At 34.8% G+C, this 12,609-nt stretch overlaps 1 protein-coding gene across 1 annotated transcript; it reads right to left on the bottom strand.

Annotated features, from left to right (window-relative positions):
• Positions 1 to 5,659: 5,659 nt before the first annotated feature.
• Positions 5,660 to 10,188, bottom strand: LOC104229795 (hexokinase-2, chloroplastic). The gene is made up of 9 exons (XM_070172386.1): positions 9,755 to 10,188; positions 8,935 to 9,085; positions 8,666 to 8,848; positions 7,858 to 7,932; positions 7,595 to 7,750; positions 7,392 to 7,487; positions 7,154 to 7,287; positions 6,746 to 6,827; positions 5,660 to 6,329 (listed from the first exon to the last, which is right to left on the bottom strand). The coding sequence occupies exons 1-9, from the start codon at positions 10,036 to 10,038 to the stop codon at positions 5,991 to 5,993; spliced, it is 1,500 nt and encodes a 499-aa protein (XP_070028487.1). The 5' UTR covers positions 10,039 to 10,188; the 3' UTR covers positions 5,660 to 5,990.
• Positions 10,189 to 12,609: the final 2,421 nt, after the last annotated feature.

Here is a 12,609-nt window from a genome sequence, read left to right as displayed (position 1 = left end):
TTATATTTTTTATTAAAATATAAGAATAATTTATATCCATCATGTATTTCGCCTAAAATTTATGAACTTTCAAGATCTTGTTATTTATCATAGTTTGATTGTATAAAGAATTAAGAACTCAATGTCTACCTGTTGAGATAAATGGAGCACATGTGAAGAGGCCCAATAGTTGATAAGTAGTTCTGGGCCCAATATGTACAGCTGGCCCATTTCATTTTTACTGATATTTTGTATTAGTATATTAGGTTCTCTTTGTATTAGTATAGGCAATTTTTTCAATCGTATAGAACATTCTACACATTGATGAAATAAGAACACTTTTCTTCTTCTTCTCTCATGTCACCCGATTCAGGGTTTTCTTTCATTTCATTTCCTTTTCAATCTTTGCAAACAATCAGTCTAACATGGTATCAGATCGGTATTATTGGAACGATCTTGACCTCAGCTATCGTCTGATCCTAGCCTTGAACGAAGTTTTGGAGATTTCCTCGGTGCGGTGATACTTCGGCAGTGAAAGAAAAAAAATTAGGTTTTTTTGCTTTCAGAATTTCAGACTTGATCTTCGATACTCTCTATCTTCTCAATTTTGAAGATGATTGGTAAATTTTCTCATTTTCTAGATTGCATGTTCGATTTGAGCTGATTTCTAGGGTTCATTTTAAGTACTAGAATCAATATCAGTCTGGGTTACATCTACTGTATATTCACAACTCTACGGACTTTTTTGTTGAAATTTCGCTGTTGAATTGGCTGATTACAATGAGTGATAACACGAATTTAACTAAGGACCCTCATGGTACCACAACTAATTCTGAAGGTTTTAGTGAATTCACTCTTGATCCTTGTCATCCTTTCTATATTCACCCATCGGATAGTCCTGGTAGTCAATTAGGCACCATTCCTTTTGATGGAACTGGGTTTATTATTTGGTGTAGCAGTATGTTGACCTCTCTCTCAGCTAAAAACAAATTAGGTTTGGTAACTGGTAGGATACCTCAACCTCAACTTGATTCTCCTTATTATTCCTTTTGGGAACATTGCAATAATATGGTAAAAGCTTGGATTACTAACTCCTTGAGTAGAGAAATTGTTGTGAGTGTTATGTGTTTTAACACTGCTAGTTAAGTCTGGAGAGACATAAATGATAGGTATGGTCAGTCAAATGGTTCCAAGTATATCCAAATTCAGAGGGAAATTAGTAGTACCTCTCAAGGGACATCTGATATAGCTAGCTAATTTACCATAATGAGGAGTCTCTGGGATGAGCTTAATTCTGCTTATGTTAGACCAACATGTTCATGTGGTGCACTCCCTAAATTCACTGAGGACCAACACATGTTTTAGTTTCTCAGTGGGTTAAATGAGTCTTATTCCACAGTCAAAAGTAGCATCTTAATGATGTCCCCTTATCCAAGCATCAGCAAAGCCTATTCACTTTTACAACAAGATGAAAGTCAAAAAGAAACTAAGTCCATAGCCCCTGGGTTTTCAACTGATTCAGCAGCCTCATTTTCTGCTTCATCTGGCATATCCTCCTCCACAAAAGGCCATATAATCAGAGGGTAAATTTTGAATCCAAGAAACCTACCTCTCCTGTAATTTGCAAATATTGCAAGAAGCCTGGGCATAGTGTAGATAAATGCTATAGACTCCATGGCTTCCCAGCTGATTTCAAGTTCACTAAGTCCAAAAGGTCTGCTGCATATGTTCAAGTGGGGGATTCTTCTCCAAGAAACTTGATTGCTACTAGCACTAGCAACAATTCTTCAGACTCTGCTTATGGATTCAGCAAGGAGCAATATGAACATCTCATGACACTCTTCCAACAAGCAAATATTTCTTCTGGTTATCCTCAGTCCACTTCTCCTGGAGAAATTATTGGTTTTGCCAACTTTGCAAGTGTGTGCAATCTCCCTGTAAATCAATTTCCTGCAGTAAATTCTGTTATACATTCTTTGTCTGCTCAGTTAGGAAAAATTCCTTGGATTTTAGATTCAGGTGCAACAAACCATATGACCCCTTACAAATAGTTTTTACACCATATTAAACCTCTAACTTCTCCTTACTTAACCATCTTACCAAATGAGTATAAAGTGAAAGTTATTTCTACTGGATCCCCACATCTTAGGCAGGATATAACTTTACACAATGTTCTTTTGGTTCCTTCTTTTCAATTCAATTTAATTTCAGTACATCAACTCCTTTGTCAATTGAAAGGTCTAGCAATATTCAACAGTTTCTCCTATTTTCTACAAGGCCCTTCTCTGAAGAGGCCATTGGAAATTGGTAAAGCTGCTCATGGGCTCTATTTTCTGCTACCTGACATGGTTACCCCTTCCCTTACTTCTAATATTTTTTGTTCTACTGTTTGTAATTCTTCTACATCAAATGTTATCCCTTGTTTTCCCAGTTCTACTTGTAACTCATGTAGTACTATCAATAAAATGGATCTATTTTGGCATCAAATATTAGGCCATATACCATTTCATAAGCTGAAATCCATTCCATGTTTATCTACTCAAGTCTCTTCTAAACAATCATTTGTATGTTCTATTTGTCCTATGGCTAGGCAACAAAGACTACCTTCCTATAATAGTCACATTCATTCAACTGTACCTTTCCAGTTAGTTCATATAGACATATGGGGACCCTACCACACTAACGCATACAACGGTTTTAGATATTTCATTACTTTGGTAGATGATTTTACTAGAGTCACCTGGACACATTTATTATCTTCCAAAGGCAATGCCCTTTTTGTAATTAAAGCTTTCACTATGATGGTCAAAGTTCATTTCCCGTCTTCTGTTCAATCTTTTAGGTCAGACAATGCTTTTGAATTAGGTAGTAGCTCAGAGGCTATATCCTTCTTTACTGATAATGGTATCTTACACCAAACCACTATACCTCACACCCCACAACAAAATAGGGTGGTCGAAAGAAAACACAAACATCTTTTGGAAACTTCCAGAGCCCTTTTGTTTCAATCCAAACTCCCTACCAAGTATTGAGGTGAATGTGTATTAACTGCAACTTACATTGTCAATAGACTACCTTCATCAGTCTTGGGTAATACTACTCCTTTTGAAAAACTGCATGGAGCTTCTCCTGCATATGACCACCTAAAATCATTTGGTTGTCTTTGTTTTGCAACTACCCCTAAATCTGGGAGAGACAAATTCCAGTCTAGGGTTGTTACTTGTGTTTTCCTAGGTTACCCTTTTGGGAAAAGGGGATATAAGTTGCTTAATCCCTCTACTCATTCTGTGTTTTTTTCCAGAGATGTAGATTTCCATGAGCACATATTTCCCTATTCCTCTGTCCCATCTTCTTCTGTTTTCCCTTCTTCTTCTGATTCTTTTGAAGATCCTCATTCCTTTCTCTCTTACACCACTCCCTTATCACCTCCTCCTGATTCTAATTCTGTGATACCTACTGCACCTCATTCTGATCTTTCTCCTTCTTCCTCCAACTATCAGGAACCACCTGTTATGCATGTTTCTTCCTCTACCTCTCCTCCTCTCACTGTCATGTGCCTTCTTCTCACACCTTGCCTGTTAGGCATTCTACTAGGGTTTCCAACCCTCCCTCCTACTTATCAGATTCTATTTGTTTCTTTTGTTCTCCCTGCCAACCCTGTCTCTACAAATTCCAAGGTTTCTACTACTGAGCTACAGCTGCAGGAACCTCAATATTATCAGCAAGCTGCCTCACATCCTGCTTGGCAAGAAGCCATGCTAAAAGAGTTCCAAACTCTTGAAGCTAACCATACTTGGGATATCGTTCCTCTCCCTTCTCACAAGAAACCCATTCCTTGTAAGTGGGTGTACAAGATTAAACAGAAATCTGATGGCACTATTGAAAGATACAAAGCCAGATTAGTCATAAGGGGTGACACACAAAAAAGAAGGGATAGACTACAATGAGACTTTTTCCCCAGTTGTTAAATTCACCACTATTAAGTGCCTACTCTCTCTTGCTGCTAAAAAAGGGGTGGACTGTTTATCAACTAGATCAACAATGTTTTTCTTCATGGTGATCTCCATGAAGAAGTTTATATGAGGCTTCCTCCTGGTCTAGTGGTTTCTGGTCATTCTTCCTCCTCTTCTCCACTAGTTTGCAAGCTCAAGAAGTCTCTCTATGGCCTCAAACAAGCCTCAAGACAGTGGTTCTCTAAATTGTCTGAAGCCTTGGTTTCCAGAGGTTATATGTCTAGCAAAAATGATTATTCATTGTTCACTAAGACTTCTAGAGGCTCCCTGACTGTCTTAGCAGTATATGTAGATGACATTCTATTGGCAGGAGATGATATTTCTGAATTGGATGCTCTTAAGGCCTTTCTGGATGCTACTTTCAAAATCAAAAACTTAGGTTGTGTTCACTACTTCTTGGGTTTGGAAATTATACAACAGCCCCAAGGTTTCTTGATGTGTCAGCACAAATTTACATCTGTTCTATTAGAAGAGTTTCATTGTGATCATTTCACCCCTATCAATACTCCTCTTGATCATTCCATCAAACTCTCTTATGATATTGGGGAGCCCCTTTCTGATCCTAGCATTTACAGACGGATTGTGGGCAAGCTTAATTTCTTATGTCATACAAGACCTGATATTGCATACTCAGTCCAACATCTTAGTCAGTTTCTTCAAGTTCCTCACATGCTGGTTGTTATGCATGTTTTGAGGTATCTGATGAATACTCCTGATTTGGGTATTTTCCTTCCTAAGTCTACTGATTTTTCTCTCTTGGCTTACTCTGATTCTGATTGGGCCACTTGTGCCCAGACTCGGAGGTCTGTTACTAGGTATTATATTACCTTAGGGGGCTGCCCTATCTCTTGGAAAAGCAAGAAACAACCTACTATATCTATCTCCTCTGCTGGGGCAGAGTATAGTGCTCTACGCAAAATGGTTGCTAAAATTTCGTGGCTTGTTCGCTTACTGGCTGATCTTGGGTCGGTTATTTCCAGTCCTGCTCCTGTGTTTTGTGATAGCCAAGCTGCTTTGCATATCGCCAGGAATCCGGTGTTCCATGAACGCACTAAACACATTGAGGTTGATTGCCACTATGTTCGGGATAGCCTGCAATCTGGTCTCATCACTTTACATCATGTTTATTCTTCTGCTCAACTTGTTGACATTCTCACTAAGTCCCTTCCAAGCACCACTCATCATCATCTTCTCGGCAAGCTTGGGGTGTCAAGTGGGGGTGTTGAGATAAATGGAGCACATGTGAATAGGCCCAATAGTTGATAAGTAGTTCTGGGCCCAATATGTATAGCTGGCCCATTTCATTTGTACTGATATTTTGTATTAGTATATTAGGTCCACTTTGTATTAGTATATGCAATTTTTTCAATTGTACAGAACATTCTAGACATTGATGAAATAAGAACATTCTTCTTCTCTCATCTCACCCGATTCAGGGTTTTCTTTCATTTCATTTCCTTTTCAATCTTTGCAAACAATCAATCTAACACTACCAAATTGTAGTTGTACAACCAATCTAAGAAACTAAACTCAGAAAATTTTCAAATACCACAGAAATGTGCTTACTTAAAAATTTATAAGCAAACAAGATGTTCTATATTTACTGATAAATATGCTTTTATAACATAAATACTTCACTGCTGCATTATGGGAATACAAGAATGACATAAAATACAACAAGCCTTTTCTTAAAGAATGACAAATCCAATGATCAATCTTTCTTAGTACATTAAAAGGGCAGCCCGGTGCACGAAGCTCTCGCTATGCTCGGGGTCCGGGGAAGGACTGGACCACAAGGGTGTATCGTAGGCAGTCTTACCCTGCATTTCTGCAAGAAGCCGTTTCCACAGCTCGAGACCGTGACCATCTGGTCACATGACAACAACTTTACTAGTTACACCAAGGCTCCCCTACCTTCTTAGTACATTCTAAATTGCAAAAAAAAAAAAAAAAAATGCTCTTTACCAGCATTTTTTAGACATGAAATTTACCATTTTCCTAATAATCATGTTCATACTTTGAGTTAGCAGCAGCTAATAATGCAGCTCCAATTCCAGATCCATCTTTTGAATGTTCTATCACTACATTTTTAGAAATTTCTGATCCAAGAAGTTCTGTGACAGCTTCTTGGATGTATTCTCTGTACTGAGGATAGTGCTCATATAAACCTCCATCCATTGCTACAACTGTTCTCTTACCGAAGACTACGCTTTTTGAATCCTCCTCCATTTTCTGGAGAATCCCAACAATTCCAGCACCAGCTAGACGCCCCCCTCGTTTTGCAATAGTATCGCAAATGTCCACGACTGTTTTTCTAGCATTTAGATCAGATTTAACCTGAAAATCAATAATTAAAAGCAAATTCTGATCATCAAAAGGTTTGTACACTTTTTTCATGGTACAATATTGACATTTTCATACACTGTATGACATGGAAAGCCAGTTTCTTACATCAAATGAAGAAAGGAAAAGTTCTTGTAGAGAACTTCTAGTGTTAGAGAAACTAAATTTTGTATAATATTGGACAGAGGCGTGCTAATGAGCGGCATGGACTATGAGAATTTATATTAGCCGACCCATTGCTTGGGATTTATGGACACTTATTAAGTACATGAAAAGAGAAGCTAAACCTATTTTTGGATGTTATCTTCAAAAATAGTTTCTTCATGAATCAATTATTGGGCAACAATTATCCAATCGAGAAATAAACAAATAGCAAAAGTAAGTTAAAGGACTAGAGCTAATGAATATACCCCAGCTATATCATAGAGGACAGACTCAACAGCTTCAAGATCTCTGGATGTATCCTGCTGCATCGCACATATATCTGGTGTCCTATATGATGCAGATTAGACCGAGTGAGAACAAGCAGGAAATGATCAGAACAATTAATACAGGATATACAGCATAATAACAGGTATCTGTGATAGTATCAAAGTGTCTATTTCTGATAAACTAGCAGTTCTTCAGGATATGAACTTTAAGACCATCAAAATCAACAGAAAGTTTTGCAGATTTTCAAAGTGTAGATATAACCGTAAAATGTAGGGTGGTTTCAACTTGTTAATGGAATAACGAGAATAGTTTCCAAATTCTGACATTCCCAACTAATACACACCTAACCTTTGTTCGTCAACTGCGGGTAGAACAGATGTAATTACCTCAGCACAAATGGAGTGACTAACTTTTCTGGAACATAGCCGCCACCAAATAAGCCGCCAACCTTGGCCATTTTGACCAGCACCCGTCTTACAATTTCTCCAAGGTACATTCCCGAGATTGTCTTCTCAAAAATCTTCATCAAGAAATATGACAATAGATAAGATCATGAACAAACACAGTGTGATTCCAAGTATATGAAGAAAAGAAAGTTCCATGTTTTGAGTCAATAAAACTTGCCTGCTCACCAGGGTTAATGCTCTCGGCATCCATTTCTCTATCAAACTCAGTTAAAGGAAGGCCATTTGAAAATGCTCCCCATTCAGTATTCACAATCTAAAATAGAATCATGAATCAGATATTATCTCGAACTCAAAGGTCGCTAAAACAGCAAGCAGTTCATGAAAATAACTTGACAACAGAATATTTTGGACTATACTTACTGTTACTGGAGAGTTGGACATCCTTTTGGGCAGCTTAGGAATAGCATCCACACGTTCTACGTAGCAAGCGTTGGTTCCAGTCCCAAGAATGACGGCAACCATGACATCATTGTCCCAGTATCTCGCTCCGGCAAGTGTTGCTACAGTGTCATTGACCTAACTTGACAATGGACAGAAATCATCAAACATTGAACTGAGAACTGAGGACACGCCAGGATATTCTCCATAGATTCTCATTATGCGTGAAGTAGAGTAGAACTTACCAGGGCAGAGACTTGCATACCCAATCCCCGCCTTTCCATGGCTTCATTTAAACAAGCAACAACATCTTTTCCTGCCTGTTCCACATTATGCAGGAATCAAAGAGTAATCCGCAAGTGCAATAAAAATGATAACGGTAAGAGAGAAGCGAGACTAAGTTAAAAGCCAATGCTAAGGAACTCATCGCTACTAGTTCATTTGACAGTTTTGCAAGATTGTATTTTCTAATCTCCAATAATACTGGGAAGCCAGTATTCCCCAATTTGATCTCTCTAATTTACTTACTAATCAGTCATCACACTGTAATAAGTACTTCACTAAGACTGTTATATCTGGAAAACAATTAACTCAATGTATGAAACACTCTTTGACAAGAAAGCAGAGTGACTTTAAGTCTCGAATGCTCAGTTCACCGAGGATGGAACTACAGAAATTTAGGAAATAGATCATTCCAGTGCTTAATTCAAAGAACGCAAAAATAGTGGTTGGAAGTCTTGTTAGTGCTGGAAATTGATTACTGAAACTGAATTAACGCAGCATTGATAAGAAAGTTTTCATTTTAAGCTCATTGGATTTCCAACAGGAAGCTTAGGGGTTAACATGCTGACATTCATTCCCTTATTTTCATAATTGCCGTCTTAAAATTCCCAACTCCTCAGTTGGTGGCAACCATCTGAAATAAAATATTTACTCATGCCATAACCGGCCACTAAGCACAAAATATTTGTAACTGTACATATAGGCCAAATTAGCAAGATGTCTATAATCTGCCACTGCTTCAAACAAATGAGAAAATCAAGAAATACTAACAGTTCCAGAGACTGCAAACCCCTTTGTCCACTTGATTAGGATGCCAGATTTAACTGAAGTCTGCTTCACTGGGAAGGAAAATGTGAATCCTATTTCCCTAGTCCTTCCTTGTTGCATCTCGAACTTACCGCCTTCACTTTGTGAAAATTTGCCTAGCTCAGAAGCTATGAAATCAAACAGCTCCTGTAATAAATCAATGCACATATAAAGACAAGAACAAAAAAGACCGTACTGGTCAAGTTGCATTTTAACAAGAAAAACTAACCAACCTCAGAGGTGGCAAACATCAATTCTTGAGGTATAGAGACTTGCTCAAACTCAGTGGCGATTACGCGCTCTTCTTTACCACCTAACTGCACCCTTAACACTCGGAAATTTGTACCACCAAGGTCCAATGCATAGAACAAACCTTTCTCATTCCTTGAGAAATCATAAAATTTGGCATTATATAAACTAGCCTAACAATCAAACAAGTGAAGCAATGTAAACTAGGAGAAAGCTTAATTCTTTAAATCTTTACTTTCTAAGAATTTGCCTTCAAATTAACAGCAACAACATACACATATTCACACATGTGGGGTCCGGGAAGACTAGTGTGTACGCATAGCTTACTTCTACTTAGTGAAGGTAGGGAAGGTAGAGATGTTGTTTCCAATAGACCTCGGCTCAGAAAGATAGGGAGGAGAATTGCCTTTAAATTAAATTAGTGGAAATACTGGAAAATAAATATGACAGGAAATAGATAAAAGACAATACCGGCAAAGTTAAACACTATAGTTGACAACAAAAAGAAGGTAAATTTCATTGTATGATTTCTACTATGACAGTCAAATCACTAACTATTTTTTGTCGCATTAATCCATTTTAGCAATGAAATCTCATAAATATTTTTTGTCACCTTAAAATAACTGAACTTTGAACTTTACAGTAAAGTCACTAAAACTTCTTATGGATCAAATTTAGCTACTTTAATGTGATAAAAAATATATATTCATATATATATAACGATAAAATTCAGTAATCATATGTTAAATTAACCCAAATAAGAACACAAAACAGTCAACAAACAAGAAAAATATAGTAGCGTACCCAGTTGGTAAAGTGTCAACATAACTAAGGATCATCTTCAGATCACTGCCACCGTCGACGGCAAGTCCAGCCCGCATATCAACGGCCATGGCATCAGCCACGTGGCGCAAAACAGGAAGTGGAGTAGCACAGTCTTTCTGCAACTTAGTCAATATTGGTACTACCCCTAAACTAACACCAGATCGGACGGCAGCCATTATGACACGTGGCTTAGATACCATTTTAGTATGTGATCGTGAAATATGGAAAGATCGGCCGGCCGGCGAGCTAACGGTGACCGACATAATTAACAGTGAGATCAAAAGGAACGTGTGACGGAGAAAAAAAGAAGAGGGAAGAGAACAATAAATGATGATGTTGAAACAGAGAGTTAATGCAGTTGAGAATCTTTAACACTATATAATGATGGTAAGTTTGAACAGCTATATTTGAATAAATTAATGATGAAATATATGTAAGGATTTAAACGAAGAATATTGCTTATACGACTAGCAATCCACTATAAAACCTTTTTTTTCTTCCCCTTTCTTCGTCAACTTAATGGAGTAATTCTTTTATTATTTCTTTCCATTTTGTGGAAAAATATACTTTCTCAGTAATAAGTTATTCTCTTTTATTATTTCTTTCCATTTCTCAAATTAGATTCGAATTGTGAAGTATGCTGGCTAAAGTATATCAAATATACAATAATTAATAATTTAGAATATTTTTAAAATATGGTCAAAGAAAAAGTTTATGTGAAGGAAAATAGAGAATGTTGGATTTAATTGAACATTGAAGATACATTTTTATAATCTATATCTATATTATATTAAAAGGAGGGTAGTATGCATTGTGGTTAAGTCAAGTGGCAAGCTAAAAAGAAGTCACTTGGCAATTTAAAGACAACATTAATAATTAGAAATTGTAAATGGAAACATAATTAATGAAAGTAGTTGAATCTTATACATAATCTAAATAGATCTTAGACAAATCTAATCTATATATCTATATTTATATTTATATGTATATTAGTATCTACATCTATATTTATATTTATATACATCTACATTTGTATTTTATATCTATATATTGATTCACTCATAGATTTTCTTATATATTAACTAGAAATATGGAGGTGAAAAATTAATTAAAAAGCGATAATAGAAACAAAATAAAAATTATAAAAAGATGTAAATGGAAAAAACATATGACTATTTATACTTTGGAGTGAGTTAAAATCTATATCTATATTATATTAAAAGGAGAGTAGTGAAACATGTGGTTAAGCCAAGTGACAAGCTAAAAAGAAGCCACTTGGCAATTTTAAGACAACATTAATAATTAGAAACTATAAATGGAAACATAATTAATTGAAGTATTTTAATAAATTTTATACATAATCTAAATAGATATTAGATAAATCTGATCTATATATCTATATTTATATATACATATTTATAACTAATGGAAATCCACCGCTAATTGATCAAGCTTTATAATTAATGGAAATCCACCGCTAATCTCAGCTTTAATTTGTTGGATTCTATTTGTATAACATTAATAAAAGTTATTAATTGATATTTTTTTGTATCTAATTAATAATTGAATTTTTTGAATTGCATAAAGTGTCACCCAATTGTTACTAAATAGTACTAAATATCGTTTCCTTTTTTGTTTTTAGATTCTTTATAATTTTGTATCTAGAGGATGTTTTGTGTATAACCAAATAAGCTTTGTATCTGATCTTATTTAGGTACAATATACATTATTGTAGGTATGTTTAATTAAATTTTTGTGTATAATTCAGTTATGGTCGGTATCCTTTTTTGAGAAAAAATCAATTAAATTTTTGTTTTGTATCTTATTTTAAGTTGAAATAATAATTCTTTATTTAGTACAAGCTTTGAATATGATATTATTTATGTACAATATACATTACTATAAGTATCTTTAATTAAATTTTGTGTATAATTCAGTTATGGTAGGTATCCTTTTTTAAGAAAGAATCAATTAAATTTAATTTTGTATCTTACACATTAATTTTAAGTTGAAATAATAATTCTTTAATTTGTTGGATTCTATTTGTATAACATTAATAAAAGTTATTAATTGATATTCTTTTGTATCAAATTAATAATTAGATTTTTTGAATTGCATAAAGTATCACCAATTGTATAACTAAATAGTACTAAATATCTTTTCCTTTTGAAGGTACATTCTCTAGAATTTTGTATCTAATTACTAATTGATATTTTTGTTAAAGAATTGCTGGAGCTGTCACCGAGTTATATAAGGAAATAATATTCAATACCTTTTCCTTTTGAACATTCTCCAGAATTGTTTATCTAATCGAATTAATAATTAAAACAAAATTTATAAAATGCATAAAGTGTTGTCATCGATTAATACAAAAAAATATTACTAAATATCTTTTCCTTTTGAAGAAACATTCTCTAGAATGTTTCCCTGATTAATAATTGAATACTTTTTATAAATGGTATATTAGAACTATGACTGATTATATAAGGAAATAAAATTAATACTTTTTCCTTTTGAACATTTTCTTGATTTGTGTATTTACTTAATAATTGATTTTTTTTATAATGAATTTCATATTAGAGATGTCGCTCATTTATCTAAGAAATTAGTATTAAATATTTTTTTCCTTTTGCAAAACCTCCAAAATTGTGTATTTACTTAATAATTATTTTTTATATATTGCATATTAGAGCTGGCACTGATCTTTATAAGGAAATACTATTAAGAATCTCTTTTAATTAGGGTTTTGCTGCTTATAGTTTTTAATATATTAATCATATGACCTACTACAAAATACCTTACGTAAAGTTCATTATAAACAAACCTACAATCAA

The sequence above is a fragment of the Nicotiana sylvestris genome, chromosome 4 (assembly GCF_000393655.2).
Source record: "Nicotiana sylvestris chromosome 4, ASM39365v2, whole genome shotgun sequence".
Taxonomy (NCBI): Eukaryota; Viridiplantae; Streptophyta; class Magnoliopsida; order Solanales; family Solanaceae; genus Nicotiana; species Nicotiana sylvestris.
This window is presented reverse-complemented; position numbering and strand designations above follow the sequence as displayed.